Raw genomic sequence first — 20,810 nt, forward strand, 5'->3', positions numbered from 1 at the left:
TTGACCGGTTTAATATAAGGAAAGATGTGCTGCATAATCGCGTAAACAAAGGGACAGTTACGGTTTGAGGAGCATTAGTAGAAGGAAATAAATTTTAATTTATAGCCGCAGTTCGCGGGTTCTGCTCGGGCGGATTCCAGCGTAAAACGTGAGCTAAAACAGCGTAAATGAGTACGGATTTTAGCGTAAATCATACAACATTTAAATAAGGCAACGTATCCTGTGTAAAAGGTTCTTCTGTGTAAACATGCTAAAACGCCTTAACAACCTTTGGATCTAGAATCAAAGGCTAATTTTAATCCCACCTAACCGCCACCGCACCAGATCACCAGGAGGGGGTTCTTTAGAAAAAACACAAGATTATCAGGTGAGATTAAGATTAGCCTTTGATTCTGGATCCAAAGGCTGTTAAAACGTTTTAGCATGTTTACACAGGAGAACCTTTTACACAGGATACGTTGCCTTTAAATAATGCCCTCCTGATGATTACAGTAGTACAATTTTAATAATTTACCCTGGGGCTATACATGCTGACTGAATTTCTATGTTATTTCCAACTGCACATATATATTTTTATTCTCTATTGTTTCAACGTGTATTCACACTGTATATATACGTATGTAGCATAGTATACAACAGTCGTTAACTAAATTGTGATGGCGACTGATATGAGAGATCGATTCTCTAGATCGCCGGACTATGGATGTTGAGCAACGAAACCCTATTCCGAACAATGCTCCTGAACACCACCTCGCTGCCGCTCTCGCACTCGTCGATGCATCGCTCAAGCTCCTCGTGCTTCTCCTGCGCGACATCGGCCGTCGTCGGCGTCTCCGGCTTCTTGGCGAAGGCAGCAGCCACGAAGGCCGTCGGGGCCTTCTTGTTCGAGCACGACGACGCGGCGGCAGACACGGACGCGACGGCCGAGAATACGGCGGCGGAGGCGGTCGCGACGTCCATGAGCGCGGCGGCCATCTCGGCCTCCTCGGCGGTTCCACTCCCGTCGAGCCCAGCCCCAGCAGGCAGGCGCGCGACGGACCTGGCGGCGAAGCGGGCGAGCTCCCTGTGGAGCGCCACCGTCGCTCGATCATGGTGGAGCGCCACCGTCGGTCGCCTGCCTCGAGGCGACACCGCTGCTGGCCCCCAGGATCACCGCCGCTCGCACGCCCGAGGGAACCGCCGCCGCCGCTAAAACCTAATCTCTGGCGGCGTGGGGTGTTTTTATAGTGTCAGCGTGGGACTGAATAATTGAACGCGTGGGCCGGATCGTGGGCCTGATGCACGTAATATGCGCAGACTATATTTGCATAAACTGATACACACATCAGCATAACTCGTATTATAATTTAGCGTAAGCACAGTTAGGTACAATAAGCCAAAAAGGGTCTGGTGCGGTCTGCGCACCTGGTCAGGGCTTCCTGTAGTTAAATAGAGCCCAGGGCTCTAAATACTATATATATATATATGAGATCGTTTTATTGTCCGGCTCCTACACCTTTGATATGAACTGATTCATCAACACCAAACCAACTGTCCCTAGAAGAACCTGTGATAGAATCAGAAACATTAGGTGTTGAGAAGGGACAAACATCATTAGAGACAGAAGGTAGCAATGCAAATGAATCGGTGGGTTTAAGATATATCAATACCAATAATGTCGATCAAGTTATAGCCAATCCGGGTCTTCGCATGCCAATTGAGCAAATTGATGCAAACATTAGGGATGCTGCCAGAAGAGCATATATTGAGAAGGGTCCATGCCAACCAAAAGGTCATAGGTATCCTAAAAGAGTGATAGGCAATCACAATAGGTCTTTTCATGATGAATGGTACGTAAATAATCCATGGTTGGAATATAGCTTTGCTAAGGGTGTGGCCTTTTGTTTTTGTTGCTATCTTTTTAAACAACCAAGAGCTGAAATTTATGGTGTTGATGCCTTCACGGTTGTTGGGTTTCGTCGATGGAAAGATAGATGGAAAGATAGACGTGAAATTATTGGAGCTCATGGTAATGGCATAGATCACAATAAGTCTAGAAGGTCCTATGAGGACTACAAAAAATCAGAGGCAAAATTGTGTCTCATGTGATGAATCGAGGGGGTAAAAAGATGGAAGAGGAATATAAAGGTTGTTTGCTTGTTATATTGGGAGTTGTAAGATTCCTTTTATTGCAAGCACTTGCTTTTCGTGGACATGACGAATCCTCTACCTCAAGCAATAAGGGAAACTTTTTAGAGTTGCTAAAGTGGTACAAAGACAAGGATAAAAATGTAGCAAATTTGCTTCGTACTAATCAGATGACTTCACCTGATATCCAAAAATACATTTGTAGAGCTTGTGCAGAGGAGACCACCAAAGCTATTATTTCAGATATTGGGAATAGAAACTTTTCCATTCTTGTTGATGAGGCTTCTCGTTTGTTGAAACAAATGGAGAGCTTTGAATTTGTGCTTATTCTGCATATCATGATAAGGTTATTAGGCAAGACTAATAATTTGTCACAATGTTTCCAAAGAAAAGATCAGAATATTGTCCTTGCTGCTGGATTGATTGGAGCCACATTGCGGAATATTAGTGAAGTATGTGATAATGGATGGGAGGAATTGCTTGATGAGGTAAAGACCTTTTGTAACCAACATAACATTATTGTACCAAAGATGGATGATACAATTACTGTCTGAGGTCACTCAAGGGGACGTGGAGGTCAGTTAGTGACTTACTATCATCATTTCAATAATGAGATCTTTATTGTTGTGTATGATCAAGTTATTGTGGAATTAAACAATCGTTTCACTGGAAGATCTACTCAATTATTGAAATGCATTTCTTGTCCAGATCCAAGAAATTCATTTGCCAGCTATGACAAAGCACAGCTGATAGAATTGGCTAAGATTTATTCTGCAGACTTCTCTCAATATGACCTATTGAGAGCACCTAGAGGGGGGGGGGGTGAATAGGTGATCCTGTGAAAACTTAACCTTATAGCCACAAAAACTTGTTAAGTGTTAGCACAATAATTGCCAAGTGGCTAGAAAGGAGTCTCAACAAAACACAATACCACAAGAGATCAAACACAGAGATGACACAGTGGTTTATCCCGTGGTTCGGCCAAGACCAACGCTTGCCTACTCCACGTTGTGGCGTCCCAATGGACGAGGGTTGCAATCAACCCCTCTCAAGCGGTCCAAAGACCAACTTGAATACCACGGTGTTTTGCTTTGCCTTTCAATATCCCGTTTGCGAGGAATCTCCACAGCTTGGAGCCTCTCGCCCTTACACTTAAGATTCACAAAGAAATACGGAGTAAGGGAGAAACTAGCAACGCACACAAGACAAAATCAGAGCAACAACACGCACACAAGTCGCAACAAGAGCTCGCAACACAACTCAATGAGTTCACCACTCAACAAGAGCTCTAGATGCTATCACAATGAACCAAATGCGTGGAATCGATGTCTTGGTGCTTAGGAATGTTGTAGGAATACTTGGTGTTCTCCTCCATGCGCCTAGGGGTCCCTTTTATAGCCCCAAGGCAGCTAGGAGCCGTTGAGAACAATTCTGGAAGGCCATCCTTGCCTTCTGTCGTCGGGCGCACCGGACAGTCCGGTGCCCGATTTCCTTCCTTAAACAGCGCAGCCGACCGTTGCAGATGCGGGAGCCGTTGGCGCACCGGACAGTCCGGTGCCCCCTTCTAGCAGTTGGCTCGGCCACGTGTCCCGCGCAGATCGCGCGGCCAACCGTTGGCCCGGCCGACCGTTGGCTCACCGGACAGTCCGGTGAATTTTAGCCGTACGCCGTCGGCAAATTCCCGAGAGCGGCCACTTCGCCCGAGGCAGCCTGGCGCACCGGACACTGTCCGGTGCACCACCGGACAGTCCGGTGCCCCAGACCGAAACAGCCTCTTGGCTGTACACAGCCAACTCTTCTCTTTTCTTCTTCATTCTGTTTCTGATACTTAGACAAGTATATTAGTACACAAAACCAATGTACTAAGACTTAGAAACATACCTTTGCTCTTGATTTGCACTTTGTTCATCCATGAGCATAGATTCACATTTAAGCACTTGTGTTGGCACTCAATCACCAAAATACTTTAGAAATGGCCCAAGGGCACATTTCCCTTTCAATCTCCCCCTTTTTGGTGATTTATGCCAACACAACATAAAGCAACTAGAACAAGTGCAATATCACTTCAAATAAAAACTCAAATTTATTTTGATTCAATTGGGCATATATGGATCATCCTTTGCCACCATTTGGTTTGTTTTTGCAAATCAAACACAAAACCCTATCTCTAAGTCAAATCCACTTGTAGAGACATAAAGAGAGGTTTTCCAAAGAAAATTGATTCAAGATTCCAAAAAACTCCCCCTTTTTCCCATAATCAACACTTCTCCCCACAAGAGACCAACTTTTGACAAAAGAGACAATGCAAGAGTTTTGACAACACAAAAGCTCTAATCTACTATTTTCAAAATTCCTCAAGTGGTAGCTGATCCATCTATTGCTTTGGCCTTTATTTTCTCCCCCTTTGGCATCAAGCACCAAAACGGGATCAATCTTGGCCCTTTAACCCCATTGCCTCACCAAAATCTTCAATTAAGAGCAAATAGGCAATAAGAGTCTAAAGATGAACTTGGAATAAGTTACCCTCTCATCGGAGTGCAGTGGAAGTCTTTCATGGTCCAAGTCCACCTTTTCCCTTTCAATTCTCCTTCGAGACTAAATAACGCAAACTCAAGCATATGGTTAGTCTCAAAAGGGTCAAGTTGTAACACAACTCCCCCTAAATATGTGCATCACTTACACAAGGACTTGTGAGGTCCAGGGAATGTTTGTACAACTTGAGCACCACAATAAGCAACAAAATGCAAAAAAAGAACATGATCGTAAGGCATAAACACATGTATGCTACACTTCAATCCAAGTTCCGCGAATCTAAGACATTTAGCTCACTACGCAGCCTGCAAAAGGTCTTCTCTTCTAGAGGCTTGGTAAAGATATCGGCTAGCTGGTTCTCGGTGCTAACATGAAACACTTCGATATCTCCCTTTTGCTGGTGGTCTCTCAAAAAGTGATGCCGGATGTCTATGTGCTTTGTGCGGCTGTGCTCAACAGGATTCTCCGCCATGCGGATAGCACTCTCATTATCACATAGGAGTGGGACTTTGCTCAGATTGTAGCCAAAGTCCCGGAGGGTTTGCCTCATCCAAAGTAGTTGCGCGCAACACTGTCCTGCGGCAACATACTCGGCCTCAGCGGTGGATAGGGCAACGGAAGTTTGTTTCTTAGAGTTCCACGACACCAGGGACCTTCCTAAGAATTGGCACGTCCCCGATGTACTCTTCCTATCGACCTTACATCCAGCATAGTCGGAATCTGAGTATCCAACCAAGTCAAAGGTAGACCCCTTTGGATACCAGAGCCCGAAGCAAGGCGTAGCAACCAAATATCTAAGAATTCGCTTCACCGCCACTAAGTGACACTCCTTAGGATCGGATTGAAATCTAGCACACATGCATATGCTAAGCATAATATCCGGTCTACTAGCACATAAATAAAGTAAAGACCCTATCATTGACCGGTATGCTTTTTGATCAACGGACTTACCTCCTTTGTTGAGGTCGGTGTGTCCGTCGGTCCCCATCGGAGTCTTTGCGGGCTTGGCGTCCTTCATCCCAAACCGCTTCAGCAAGTCTTGCGTGTACTTCGTTTGGGAGATGAAGGTGCCGTCCTTGAGTTGCTTCACTTGGAACCCAAGGAAGTAGTTCAACTCGCCCATCATCGACATCTCGAATTTCTGCGTCATCACCCTGCTAAACTCTTCACAAGACTTTTGGTTAGTAGAACCAAATATTATGTCATCGACATAAATTTGGCACACAAACAAATCACCATCACAAGTCTTAGTAAACAGAGTTGGATCGGCTTTCCCAACCTTGAAAGCATTAGCAATTAAAAAGTCTCTAAGGCATTCATACCATGCTCTTGGGGCTTGCTTAAGTCCATAGAGCGCCTTAGAGAGCTTACACACGTGGTCGGGGTACCGTTCATCCTCGAAGCCAGGGGGTTGCTCCACGTACACCTCCTCCTTGATTGGCCCATTGAGGAAAGCGCTCTTCACATCCATTTGGTACAACCTGAAAGAATGGTGAGCGGCATATGCTAGCAAGATACGAATGGACTCTAGCCTAGCTACAGGAGCAAAGGTCTCCTCAAAGTCCAAACCTGCGACTTGGGCATAACCTTTTGCCACAAGTCGAGCCTTGTTCCTTGTCACCACTCCGTGCTCGTCTTGTTTGTTGCGAAACACCCACTTGGTTCCCACAACATTTTGCTTAGGACGAGGCACCAGAGTCCAAACTTCATTGCGCTTGAAGTTGTTGAGTTCCTCCTGCATGGCCAACACCCAGTCCGGATCTAGCAAGGCCTCTTCTACCCTGAAAGGCTCAATAGAAGAGACAAAGGAGTAATGCTCACAAAAATTAACTAATCGAGATCGAGTAGTTACTCCCTTGCTAATATCACCCAGAATTTGGTCGACGGGATGATCCCTTTGAATCATCGCTCGAACTTGGGTTGGAGGTGCCGGTTGCGCTTCTTCCTCCATCACGTGAACATCTTGTGCTCCCCCTTGATCACACGCCTCCTTTTGATGAACCTGTTCATCATCTTGAGGTGAGGGATGCACCATTGTTGAGGAAGAAGGTTGATCTCGTTCATCTTGTTCCTGTGGCCGCACTTCTCCAATCGCCATGGTTCGTATAGCGGCTGTCGGAACATCTTCTTCATCTATATCATCACAATCAACAACTTGCTCTCTTGGAGAGCCATTAGTCTCATCAAATACAACGTCGCTAGAGACGGTTAGTAGCTCATACGAAGTCTTCTTGAGAAGGCGATGAAGGTAGACCCTGTTGATGGCATGGCAAGCTGTGTTCACGGCTTCCGACCAAAAACGCTCGGGGGTCTTGAATTCTCCAAGCATCGTCCTCGCCATGTCGATTAGCGTCCTGTTCTTCCTTTCTACCACACCATTTTGCTGTGGTGTGTAGGGAGCGGAGAATTCGTGCTTGATCCCTTCCTCCTCAAGGAACTCCTCCACTTGAAGGTTCTTGAATTCGGACCCGTTGTCGCTCCTTATCTTCTTCACCTTGAGCTCAAACTCATTTTGAGCTCTCCTGAGAAAGCGCTTGAGGGTCCCTTGGGTTTCAGACTTATCCTGCAAAAAGAACACCCAAGTGAAGCGGGAAAAGTCATCAACAATAACTAAACCATACTTACTTCCTCCTATGCTTAGATAGGCGACGGGTCCGAAGAGATCCATATGTAGCAGCTCCAGGGGCCTTGATGTGGTCATCACATTCTTGCTGTGATGTGCTCCTCCCACCTGTTTACCTGCTTGACATGCTGCACAAGGTCTATCTTTTTCGAATTGCACATTAGTTAAACCTATCACGTGTTCTCCCTTTAGAAGTTTGTGAAGGTTCTTCATTCCCACATGTGCTAAGCGGCGATGCCACAACCAGCCCATGCTAGTCTTAGCAATTAAGCATGCATCTAGACCGGCCTCTTCTTTTACAAAATCAACTAAATAAAGTTTGCCGTCTAATACACCCTTAAAAGCTAGTGAACCGTCACTTCTTCTAAAGACAGACACATCTACATTTGTAAATAGACAGTTATATCCCATATTGCATAGTTGACTAACCGATAGTAAATTATATCCAAGATACTCTACTAAAAATACATTAGAGACAGAGTGCTCATTAGAAATTGCAATTTTACCTAACCCTTTTACCTTGCCTTGATTCCCATCACCGAATATAATTGAATCTTGGGAATCCTTATTCTTGACGTAGGAGGTGAACATCTTCTTCTCCCCCGTCATATGGTTTGTGCATCCGCTGTCGATAATCCAGCTTGAACCCCCGGATGCATAAACCTGCAAGGCAAATTTAGGCTTGGGACTTAGGTACCCAACTCTTGTTAGGTCCTACAAGGTTAGTCACAATTGTCTTAGGGACCCAAATGCAAGTTTTGTCTCCCTTGCATTTTGCCCCTAACTTCCTAGTAACTATTTTCCTATCCTTTCTACAAATAGCAAAGGAAGCATTTAAAGCACAATAAATTGTAGAAGGTTCATTCACTACTTTCCTAGGAGCATGAATAATATTCTTTCTAGGCACATGATGAGTAGCATTTCTCCTAGACATATTTCTACCATGCATATAGGAAGAACTAGAAGCAAACATGGCATGAGAGTCAAAATCATCATAAGCATTATAATTCCTATAAGCATTTCTAGTTTGTCTCCTATCATGGTACATAAAAGCATGGTTCTTTTTAGCACTACTAGCCATAGGGGCCTTCCCTTTCTCCTTGGCGGGGATGGGAGCCTTATGGCTTGTTAAGTTCTTGGCTTCTCTCTTGAAGCCAAGTCCATCCTTAATTGAGGGGTGTCTACCAATCGTGTAGGCATCCCTTGCAAATTTTAGCTTATCAAAATCACTTTTGCTAGTCTCAAGTTGGGCATTAAGACTAGCTACCTCTTCATTTAATTTAGTAATGCAAGCTAGGTGTTCACTATAAGCATCAATGTTAATGTCTTTACACCTAGTGCACGTTACAACATTTTCTACACAAGAGATAGATTTACTAGCAATCTCTAACTTAGCATTCAAATCATCATTAATGCTCCTTAATTTAGAAATTGTCTCATGGCAAGAAGCTAATTCACAAGAAAGCATTTCATTTCTTTTAACTTCTAGAGCATGAGATCTTTGTGTTTCTACAAATTTATCATGTTCTTCATACAATAAATCCTCTTGTTTCTCTAAGAGTCTATCCTTCTCATTCAAGGCATCAATCAATTCATTGATTTTATCAATTTTATTTCTATCCAATCCCTTGAACAAGCTAGAGTAATCTATTTCCTCATCGCTAGACTCATCATCACTAGAAGAATCATAAGTATTACTGTCTCGAGTACATACCTTCTTCTCCTTTGCCATGAGGCATGTGTGACGCTCGTTTGGGAAGAGGGATGACTTGTTGAAGGCGGTGGCGGCGAGTCCTTCATTGTCAGAGTCGGAGGAGGAGCAATCCGAGTCCCACTCCTTTCCTAGATGTGCCTCGCCCTTGGCCTTCCTGTAATTTTTCTTCTTTTCCCTCTTGCTCCCGTGTTCCTGGTCACTTTCATTATCGGGACAGTTAGCAATAAAATGACCAATCTTACCGCATTTGAAGCATGAGCGCTTCCCCTTGGCTTTGGTCTTGCTTGGCTGTCCCTTGCGACCCTTAAGCGCCGTCTTGAAGCGCTTGATGATGAGGGCCATCTCCTCATCATTTAGCCCTGCCGCCTCAACTTGCACCACCTTGCTAGGTAACGCCTCCTTGCTCCTTGTTGCCTTGAGAGCAATGGGTTGAGGCTCATGGATTGGACCGTTCAACGCGTCGTCCACGTATCTTGCCTCCTTGATCATCATTCGCCCGCTTACGAATTTTCCAAGGATTTCTTCGGGCGACATTTTGGTGTACCTGGGATTCTCACGAATATTATTCACCAAATGAGGATCAAGAATGGTAAAGGACCTTAGTAGTAGTCGGACGACGTCATGGTCCGTCCATCGCGTGCTTCCATAGCTCCTTATTTTGTTGATAAGGGTCTTGAGCCGGTTGTATGTTTGGGTTGGCTCCTCGCCCCTTATCATCGCAAATCTTCCAAGCTCGCCCTCCACCAACTCCATTTTAGTGAGCATGGTGATGTCGTTCCCTTCGTGAGAGATCTTGAGGGTGTCCCATATCTGCTTGGCATTGTCCAAGCCGCTCACCTTATTGTACTCTTCCCTGCACAAAGATGCTAATAGAACAGTAGTAGCTTGTGCATTTCTATGGATTTGTTCATTTATAAGCATAGGGCTATCCGAGCTATCAAATTTCATTCCATTCTCTACAATCTCCCATATGCTTGGATGGAGAGAGAATAAGTGACTACGCATTTTGTGACTCCAAAATCCGTAGTCCTCCCCATCGAAGTGTGGAGGTTTGCCAAGAGGAATGGAAAGCAAATGCGAATTCGAACTATGTGGAATACGAGAATAATCAAATGAAAAGTTCGAATTGACCGTCTTCCTGTAGTCGTTGTCGTCGTCCTTTTGGGAAGAAGTAGACTCATCGCTATCGTCGTAGTAGACAATCTCCTTGATGCGCCTTGTCTTCTTCTTCTTCCCATCTTTTCGCTTGTGTCCCGAGCCCGAGTCAGTAGGCTTGTCATCCTTTGGCTCGTTGATGAAGGACTCCTTCTCCTTGTCGTTGATCACGATTCCCTTTCCCTTAGGATCCATCTCTTCGGGCGATTAGTCCCTTCTTGAAGAGAACGGCTCCGATACCAATTGAGAGCACCTAGAGGGGGGGTGAATAGGTGATCCTGTGAAAACTTAACCTTATAGCCACAAAAACTTGTTAAGTGTTAGCACAATAATTGCCAAGTGGCTAGAAAGGAGTCTCAACAAAACACAATACCACAAGAGATCAAACACAGAGATGACACAGTGGTTTATCCCGTGGTTCGGCCAAGACCAACGCTTGCCTACTCCACGTTGTGGCGTCCCAATGGACGAGGGTTGCAATCAACCCCTCTCAAGCGGTCCAAAGACCAACTTGAATACCACAGTGTTTTGCTTTGCCTTTCAATATCCCGTTTGCGAGGAATCTCCACAGCTTGGAGCCTCTCGCCCTTACACTTAAGATTCACAAAGAAATACGGAGTAAGGGAGAAACTAGCAACGCACACAAGACAAAATCAGAGCAACAACACGCACACAAGTCGCAACAAGAGCTCGCAACACAACTCAATGAGTTCACCACTCAACAAGAGCTCTAGATGCTATCACAATGAACCAAATGCGTGGAATCGATGTCTTGGTGCTTAGGAATGTTGTAGGAATACTTGGTGTTCTCCTCCATGCGCCTAGGGGTCCCTTTTATAGCCCCAAGGCAGCTAGGAGCCGTTGAGAACAATTCTGGAAGGCCATCCTTGCCTTCTGTCGTCGGGCGCACCGGACAGTCCGGTGCACACCGGACACTGTCCGGTGCCCGATTTCCTTCCTTAAACAGCGCAGCCGACCATTGCAGATGCGGGAGCCGTTGGCGCACCGGACAGTCCGGTGCACACCGGACAGTCCGGTGCCCCCTTCTAGCAGTTGGCTCGGCCACGTGTCCCGCGCAGATCGCGCGGCCGACCGTTGGCCCGGCCGACCGTTGGCTCACCGGACAGTCCGGTGCACACCGGACAGTCCGGTGAATTTTAGCCGTACGCCGTCGGCAAATTCCCGAGAGCGGCCACTTCGCCCGAGGCAGCCTGGCGCACCGGACACTGTCCGGTGCACCACCGGACAGTCCGGTGCCCCAGACCGAAACAGCCTCTTGGCTGTACACAGCCAACTCTTCTCTTTTCTTCTTCATTCTGTTTCTGATACTTAGACAAGTATATTAGTACACAAAACCAATGTACTAAGACTTAGAAACATACCTTTGCTCTTGATTTGCACTTTGTTCATCCATGGGCATAGATTCACATTTAAGCACTTGTGTTGGCACTCAATCACCAAAATACTTTAGAAATGGCCCAAGGGCACATTTCCCTTTCACCTATTGATCCTTAGAGACCAACTCGATATATTTATTGTTGATGTGAGGGGTAATTCTGATTTTGCAAATTGTGAAGACCTTGGTAATCTGGCTATTAAGATGGTGCAAACCGAGAGACACCTAGTTTTTGCGTTGGTTTATCGTCTCATTGAATTAGCCTTAATTTTGCCTGTTGCAACTGCCACGGTTGAAAGAGCCTTATCAACTATGAAAATCATCAAGATAGAATTGAGAAATAAGATGGGAAATGATTGGTTGAATCATAGAATGGTATGCTATATAGAAAGAGATATCTTTGCAAGTATTCAAAGTGATGATATTTTATACTATTTTCAAGAATTGAAGAGTCGAATGAAAAAGCTACCTCTACAAAGTTCAAGTGGTATATTTTTGTACTCACTTATACATTTTTGCATTCATTAGTTATATTGTTATGTTGTATCTCTAATTTTATATAAATATTTAACTTGCAATGTGTAGGTTCAAATTCACGTGCTAACGTTGATGAAGTTATTAGAGGCGGGGAAGGACCAAATCGTCTCTAATTAGGTACTTTTATATTTTTAATCAAGTTTATTGTATTTTTAGATGTTGAATTGAAGTAAATACTATCTTAGTCTATATTTGTGGTATATTTTGTTTTAGTGGAATATTTAGCTGCATAATATATTAGGGGCTATTTAAAGTAACCTTCATGTTTTATAGAGTGGCCCGGGGCGTTAATTTTATAGAGCTCCGTCACTGGTTGAGACACAACTTGATGCTCCCAACTTCAAAAATTACATTAAAAACAGTATATGAAAAACAATCGTCTACATAGTATTGTCCCATATCTTAAAGCACACCACTACACCAGTATGATATTTTGGTAGTATTTGATATCACAAGAGCTTGATTGCTAACCAATGCCAACTCGACGTGGAAGTTAAATCTTCATGTTCGGGTTGCTTTCAAACCATATGGATTGAGTGTGTTTGAATCCTAAACAAATCAAAACCTTTTATAATTATTTTCAATTCCATACAATCCACATCTATAGAATAACCGAACAAGGCAGAACGGAGAAAGGAGAGATGGAAAAGGTTAACCTAGAAAAAAAGAGGATATATGACTGAAGCAATTGTAAGAGCATCTCCAATAGACACTAACGCTATCTATCACAATCCTTAATTTAGGTACACGCAGTCACGACTCGCCTAAGACCACTTTGGAAGAACTGTCCGCACCCGACCTCCTCCACCTCTTCTCGCCTCTCGCTCTAACCGCGCCATGTTCCACATGTCGCGGCCTCCATCCACCTAACGCCCTCCAATCTGCCTCCCGACGCAATTCGCGGTCCCACACACCCGGCGCCCCGCCCCCCGAGCCTGCCTCCCAATGACACCTCCCTCGCATGTCGACCCGACGCGTAAAGTTTGGTTGATAACATCACTAAACAATGATCTATACATACACAAGTGTCACCCTACCGGTTGATTACCTCACTAAACAATGACCTATGCCTGCATATTACCCGTTGCAACGCACGGACATATACATAGTATATGTTGAATTGTAGAAGTGTACAAAAGGAAAGATCATAGACAAACATGTCGCTAACATATTAGTTCGATACTTTCCTATTAGGATTGCGTTTATCACTAAGTCTTCTGCAAAATATGTTTGTTTTAGAAGACTAAAATATCAATCTGTATATACATGCAAAAGGGATCATTTATGCGTACATATGTCTTAGGGGCATACTTGAAACATTTTTTTTGTTGTTGGTATGAAATGAGTATTCTGTGAGTCACTGCGAATGTGTATTTTTTTAGAAACAATTAGCGACATCGGAAAATAGAACCGGTGACATTTTTAGTAGGGGTTTCACAAGGTTTTCCAACAATATGTTTTTGCAACATTGCGAGAGTAGAACATTTCAGCAGTTGTCGTATCATCTGAGGCGAGGAAATCTAACTTATACGTACTACGGTGTTGTTTGGTTCACATGTTGGTAACGTAATGGGTAACCGATAACGTTAAATGATGTTTGTTGAGGTCCAACCGTAATCGAATACCATACTAGAAATGGATACCGACCTATTTAAACTTGTTACCGCCGATACTCAAGTGTGAATCATTATCATTACCATTTACGTTACAAAATATAAACCAAACAGCACCGTGAGACACTAATATGATAGAAATGAAAAATAAAGTATTCCCTCGATTTCAAAATAGTAGTCGGGGAACACATGATGGGAATCCGCGTTGGAAATATAGAATCCATCCGGGACGCCATGCATGCGTGCTCCTCATCTCTCTCCGCACGCGGCGCACCATCCAGGTCGCTCTCAGCGCGCATGTCCGCCCCCCCCCCCCCTTAAGCCTTGTTCGTTTACGTCAGATTGTACCCGGAATCGTTCCAGCTAATCAAAGTTTATATAAATTAAAGAAGCAATCCGATTAGGAATCGTTTCGACCCACCAATCCGGCACAAACGAACAAGGCCTTAATTTTTCAATATGAAACTATACTTTCTGGCATTGGCTAATACATGAATGGCCGTTTAAGATTTATCCTACGGATTATTGAGATGAACATTGGCCAAACCGCCAAATCCTATATAATTCTAACATTTATAGTCGTATTATATTATGTAGGGAGTGAGTATATATTATCGGCCATAAACGAGGTCATGCATGTCATTGTATTTGTGACTATTATGTCCTTAATTTCACAAGCAAAAAAGTTCATGGGAAATACGGCTGGGATCAAAAGAACATTATTCTGCACTACTAATACAGACTACTACTACTCCAGAAAGCCTGCACTCTATACATGCATAACAGACTACCGCAAAGCGCGGACTTTAGGTTTAGGTGCTTTAATTAATTACGGGAGGATTCGCTTATGCGTAAAGCTCCAAAGCGAAATCTCGCGTGCTGGGTGGTGGAGCACTGGCGACCTCGAGCTTCCATCCAACAAGATCTTGATTAGTCACGAAGGAACGAAAACGACAGTAGGCCGTCGGCAGAGCGAAAGCGTCGTCTGGTGCTTTGATCGCTAGGGTTTCCTCCCCCTCTATCGAGAGCCTTTCTCAAGTGCAAAAGTTCAGAGAAAATATTCACTGTCCTTTAGTTAAAAAAATACTAATGATATTTGTTATCGCGCTATCAGTAAAAAAATAATAATTGCAGCCACCGTCTGCAGGCACAGTGTGGTCTTCGCCTGCTAATCAAGATAATCATTGATTTTACAATAACCATTGACAAGTCAACCGGCAGTGCCTTCAGCTCACACGGCTTCCATGCGTAGGCGTAACCACCACCTCTGGTGTCAGCCTCCTTCTAGATAGACCCTTTACAACCTGACGACTCTGCACGCATGCGGGTTTTCAGAATCCAGCAGACGCTGGAGTCCCTGCCAGCACATGACATGACGCCTCCTCCTCATTGCCAGTCTCCATCACCATGGTTCATGGCGTCCAAGTTCCAAGTGCAGTCCAGCCCCCCAGGGTGCCCTGTCCTACAAATAGAGAGAAGACATGGCAACGGAATACCAGAACGGCAATTTTCTCACCTCCCGCTCTCACGTGCTATGGAAGACGACTGGAAAAAAGGCCATCTCTTCTGCTAGATGTCTCGTCTGCGTGTCTGAGAGCAGAATATCAAAACAAAGCCACAAGGGCCGGTATCGAAACATGTCATGCAGCTGCCATTCGAACTCAGCAGCGGCCTGACATGAATCTGATGAAGGTCACGCACAAGGAGCACACAGCAGGCTGCACATATATAATACACTATATATAACCTGATGACAAATCTATCTGTGAGTAGTATACAGCCAAGACAGTCGCCTCCCGCCCGATCCATGAACAAGGGGAATGGCAGTTTACACCAGCTTATTGGAATGTACAGAGTTAACCACCCCCTAGCGCATCTCCATCTCAAGGGCCGTGATTCGATGTTTACAGTATGCATCCGTGCTGCATCACGGCCAGACGGTCTGAAGGAAGGAACCAGCTGCACCGGCCCCCTCATATGGCGTAGATGCGGTCGACCTCCGAATCCGAGAGCTCCGAGTTGTGGTGCCACGAGTTCGAGCCGCTCCTCCTCGTCGACTTCACCTTCTTCCTGATCTTGCGCACGCGCTTGGACTTCACCACGTAGTACGTCATCGTGCCGAGCACGCCGGCCATGATCACCCCGCCGATCAGGGTCACCAGGAGCGCCGCCCACTTGAAGTGCCGCCCCACCACGATGTACGAGGAGGATATGAACGCGACCGTCGTGCACACCGAGGCCAGCCACATCAGCTTGTTGATGACCCCCACCACCCGCCTCTCCGCCTTGGTCTCGCCCCTGACCACCGTTATCTGGACCACCACCACCGCTAGCGACGTGAAGAGGGCGACGGCGTTGAAGATGAAGAACACCTTGAAGGATGTCGCGTGCACGGCCACCGCTACGCCGTCGTCGGTGTTGCCGCCGGGCACCGTGAAGATTGCGGCGAACGCCACTGTGGCGAAGAGCACCGCCACGACCGTGACTGAATTCGTCGCGTTGTTGATGCCCTCCCTGTGGAGTTTCCTTAGCTCCTTCGCGATGCCGTAGACATTCTTGTTGGTTTTTCTCGCCTGCTCAAGCTGAGTATGCACGTCCTTCTTGATCTCTGTAACTGTTTTTCTGAGCTCATCCCGAGGCTGATTCAGCTCATTTGCTCTGACCGCGCCAGCGCGGGACAAGCACTCCTTTATTTCTTGGGACTCCTCTGATAGTGGGAGGCCCTCGGCGATGTCGAATGCGGTCTTCCGGTCCCTAGTCAACGCATTCACGTTCATATCCGGGAGAAGCAGAAGCACGTTTACAATCTGCAAAAGGGGAGGGAGAAGCCTGTGAGCAGAACAATATTTGCATTTTGCAAGCAACAGACTGAATAGCGATGCAGGAATTTCTACATCTATTAAGCAGGGCAGAAGAATACCTCTGATCTTTTCTTTCTGGTTGCAACATGCAGAGCTAAGTTGCCATTTCTGTCAGGTAGCATGACTATTGCCGGATCGGCATTCACAAGCGCTTGAACAACTTCCGGGTTAGTACCTTTTACTGCCATGTGTAGAGCAGTCTGGCCTTTCTTATCAGTCCTCCGAGCAAGCTGGGTATCAGCATCTAGCAAAGCCTTCACGATTTCCACATGCCCCTGCCGGGCAGCAAAGTGCAAGGCATTCTTTCCATTCGCTTTTGATAACTCAACCAACCCAGAAACTCGCTCCAGCAGTAGGTTCACCACCTCAGTGTGGCCTCTAATCGCCGCAGTTATGAGAGGAGTCACATTCGATTGGCCAAACGTTTTCCCAAGGGATGGATCATGGTCCAGAAGTACCTTGACAATATCTATGAACAGATGTCAGTAGTCCAGTTTTTGTCTATAGAAAAGAAGTATAGAGAACGGAAGCAGGCTTGACACTAGCTAGTGATGAGACAATACAGTCAGTATAGATTAATTTCAGTACCAGACACTGGAAGACTTACAAAGTAAGAGAGCAATTAATCGAGCATACTAATAAATGAAGAAACAATTGATTGATCTTTAGTTGGACTTGGAATCAGGAAGTGATTTATGATGCCATGGACTTCTATGACTATATGTATGATGCTCACCTCTGTGGCCCTCTTTTGCAGCGACGTGCAGAGCATCGAATCCGGACTTGTTCTTCCTGGTGAGGCTGTCCTTGTCGGAGTGCTTGAGCAGCTCGACGACGATGTCAAGAAACCCCTTCTCGGCGGCGATGAGCAGCGCGGTCGCCTCCATCTCGTTGGCCTCGTTCACTATAGCGGCGCGGATCTCGGCGACCTCGTTGTCAAACTCCTCGCCGGTGCCGGTCATTTGGGCGTCAATCTCGGCGATGATCTGGCGCACGGCCTCGAGGTCCCCGCGCTGCGCGGCGAGGTGGAGCTCCGTATCGTTGTGGCGGCCCGTCACCTGCTTGACGTACTTCTTCCGCCCCACCTGGTCCATCCGCTTGCCGGAGTTGGAGAGCACCAGAACCGGCGCAGCGGCGGCCGCGGCGGTCGGCGACGGCGACGGCGACGGCGACGGATGCGAGCTGTCAAGCCGATTGCTGGAGCCTGACATGACCAGCACGGGCGCCTTCACTGGCGCCGGCGACGACGCCGGGGAGGACTGGTCCAGCCGGTTGCTGGAGCGGGACATGACGAGCACCGGGCGCGCGGGCGACTGGTCGAGGCGGTTGCTGGAGTGGGACATGACCAGCACCGGGCGCGACAGCGACGGCGACGGCGACGGCGACCCGGCCGGCGACTGGTCCAGCCGCTTCCCGGAGAAGGACATGACGAGGCCTGGGCGCTTGGTCACCCGCGGCGACGACTGCTCGGGCCGCTCCACGGAGGCGCCCACGCTCGACGCCGGCGATGGCGCCCCCTCCGAGCCCGGCGACGCCGGCCCGATCTCCAGGCCGGCCATCCCTGTGGGCAACTCAAGGTGAGCGATCCCTCAGCGAACGATCGACAGAAATCGAATCGGGACGGACCAATCAAGGATTAAGGGGGGGAACGGCGGGCACCGCTGCCGGAATCGGCGGCCATGGCGGTCGTCGTCGGGCGGCTACGGTCGAGCCGGAGGCATGGGGCGGCGGGAATGGGGGGTGGGGAGGCGAGCCGCGGATGGCACGGAAGTGACGGGGTGGAAGAGGAGGAAGGCGGAGCGCAAAGGGCAACACGGACGGGAGGGATCGCTCTCGGCGTTCGGCCTGGGGTGGGCTCGCGTTGCGGTCCTCTCCGCAGTGTGTGTGTTTGTGACGGGGGAACGGGAGCGCAGCGTCGTTTGGTACTTTGGTTTGGTTGGTTTGGATTTCCGCTTCCGCTCTTGTTTATGTGTCTGGGCCTGGTGCGCCAGGCCACCTGCCGGGTTTTTCTTTGTCGCTTTCCACGCGAATAATTCTTGTTCTAGTTCAAATGCCTGTCAGGCGCCGATCTAAATTTGTAGGTTCTATAAGAACAATTCCAGTAATTTTCTAAAAAAACTTTCTAAATCGATAATTTAGATAGTTAAAATAAAAACACCTCTCCAACAATTTTCTAAATATTTTTTCATTTTTTTCATAATCTTTTAAAAAACAGAGGGAGTATAATTTATGTTAGAACCTCAATTAATACTTACCCATTGTTGACTCCGATTTGGCAGATATTTTCCATAAAGAAGAATTATCGATCTTCACATCAAAACTTAAGCTTTGTTTGAATGTCGATATTAGAGGCCATTAATCGAATTGGTTTCATTACCAAATCATCCATGGTATTAAAATGAGATGGAATTCTAATTATATTGTTTGTATGTCTATTGGAGTTTAGAATTGGGTGGCCTAATTCCACACAATATAGAGTGGTGACACTTTGTATTGGGTAGGGGAGTTTATAGTTATAGTTCAATACCACGAAATTGGCTCTATAATTCCAAATCTCAAATTCCATATACAACCAAACAACAAAATCTAGAAAAAAGCGGATTCAGTTCCTAATTTCGTACAACAATATCTAAACTCAAACGGGGTATTATTGTTAATAAGAATAATCCCAGACATATAGTAGAAAAAAGTACTTTAAGCGAACAAACTCTAATCTAATACTCCATCCGTCCCAAATTATAATTCGTTTGATTTATTTGTGTCAAGTTTGAATAGCTCGGCTTATTTATTTATTTTTTGTGTGGAAAAGAAAAAAATAAAACCTTACTCAAAGTATATTATATGTTAAACAACATCACAATAAAAATTAATAATAATTATGATTTTTTAATAAGACAAGTTGATCATATTTGAGGTAACAAACGAATTATAAATTGGAACGGAGAGATTACTATTTTCTAAGAACACGAAGTTGAACTACCCACCTCTAGATATAACACTAGGTAGCTCTCCCAACACTACCCATGCACATGTTCTCAGGAGCCAAACAGGAAAAAAAAACAATGGACAGACGGGCTTGCCGTTTGAACAAAAACATCGAAGAGGTCTAATGTTCTTTCTCTATAGAATGTTCTTCGCTATCTGTACTTATACAACTCTAAATTTTTATCCTAAAAGAAATATTCTGCATTTGTCAGCAAAATTCTTTACTCTATATCATAATCCTTCGCAGTCAGATTTACTTTATATCTCAACTCTATACCAATTACCATATATTATATCATTTTAAAAAAAAAAATCTCTTCCAACTATCACCCAACAGTGCAGTTCTCATCTTGTCGCGGAGGATTCCTCTGCCCTAACATTCGGACACTGTTGGCTGGGGCCAGGCCAGCACGTCAGCCAGACAGCCACACCCGGGCTGGGCGCCTGGCTACGTTTCCAAACATTACGGCAAAGGATCTTGCCGCCATCTTCTCAAGCTGATGGGCCAACTCTCTCTTTGGTACTACCATCATCTACCGCTAAGATCTGAACTTCAGTTTTATCTTTGATCTTACAACATCACTGATAGAGTGATGGTGATACAGGAAGAATAAGGCAATCGTTCGGCAAGCCAAATACCCATCGTCAGGCTGGTGACAGTGACAGTGCAGGCGGGAAGCACGGGCGAGAGGAGCGTACGGGGGCGAGAGTGGGACGGCCGGACGGGAGAGGGGCGGGAGAGCGAGAGCGGGCGATGGCCGCGTCGCCCGGCGACAGCGTGCCTGTCGCCTCGCTCTCGCCTGCACTGGAGAGCGTGTGCTCGGGCAAGAGGAGGGCGGGAGCGGGGCGACGCGCTGGCGCGGTGGGCGAGAGCACGAGGCGAGAGTGAGTTGGCACATTTCAGTTGGTCCACCTAGGAGTGAAAACGGGCGGATATGTATGGATAGTAGTTTATCCTGAGTGAAATAGAAAAGCTGACGTGGCCTGCTGCAGCCTGTGCACTGGAGCAGCAGGGACGAGAGTGGAGACGAGAGCTGACGTGGCAGGGGCGAGAGGGAGGCTGTGCACTAGACTCAGGCTCAGCGTGCTGTTCTAGCAAAGACCAATTGCCTTTGACCTTTTTGTAACGGGGTTGTCATCGTCCAGGAGGACCTGAACAAGCGTACCAAACAACGTGACTGAACGTTGAACTTCTTGTCTTCTTCCAAACAAAGATATTACTATCGCTGTTCTCTCGAATGTTTGTCTAAAACACGATAAATAAAAT

The 20,810-nt window shown here is 46.2% G+C and overlaps 1 protein-coding gene across 2 annotated transcripts; it reads right to left on the reverse strand.

Annotated features, from left to right (window-relative positions):
* Positions 1–15,405: 15,405 nt before the first annotated feature.
* LOC103639294 (ankyrin repeat-containing protein ITN1) lies at positions 15,406–18,496 on the reverse strand. 2 transcript variants are annotated; one of them, XM_008662058.4, is made up of 4 exons: positions 18,185–18,496; positions 17,295–18,119; positions 16,618–17,027; positions 15,406–16,504 (listed from the first exon to the last, which is right to left on the reverse strand). In XM_008662058.4, exons 2-4 carry the CDS (start codon positions 18,115–18,117, stop codon positions 15,671–15,673), a joined length of 2,067 nt encoding a protein of 688 aa, XP_008660280.1. In that variant the 5' UTR covers positions 18,118–18,119; positions 18,185–18,496; the 3' UTR covers positions 15,406–15,670. The 2 variants fall into 2 exon arrangements, with proteins under 2 accessions (XP_008660280.1, XP_008660279.1); XM_008662057.4 differs by having other exon boundaries at positions 17,295–18,496.
* Between the last annotated feature and the right edge of the window lie 2,314 nt (positions 18,497–20,810).

The sequence above is a fragment of the Zea mays genome, chromosome 9 (genome assembly GCF_902167145.1).
Source record: "Zea mays cultivar B73 chromosome 9, Zm-B73-REFERENCE-NAM-5.0, whole genome shotgun sequence".
NCBI classification, from domain to species: Eukaryota; Viridiplantae; Streptophyta; class Magnoliopsida; order Poales; family Poaceae; genus Zea; species Zea mays.

Excerpts from the sequence above, each read along its gene's own strand:
- LOC103639294 (XM_008662058.4), bottom strand. The coding sequence starts at position 18,117 with ATGGCCGGCCTGGAGATCGGGCCGGCGTCGCCGGGCTCGGAGGGGGCG. Across the intron at positions 17,028-17,294 it reads TGCAAAAGAGGGCCACAGAG|ATATTGTCAAGGTACTTCTG; the intron begins GTGAGCATCATA and ends ATCTGTTCATAG. Across the intron at positions 16,505-16,617 it reads CCAGAAAGAAAAGATCAGAG|ATTGTAAACGTGCTTCTGCT; the intron begins GTATTCTTCTGC and ends CCCCTTTTGCAG.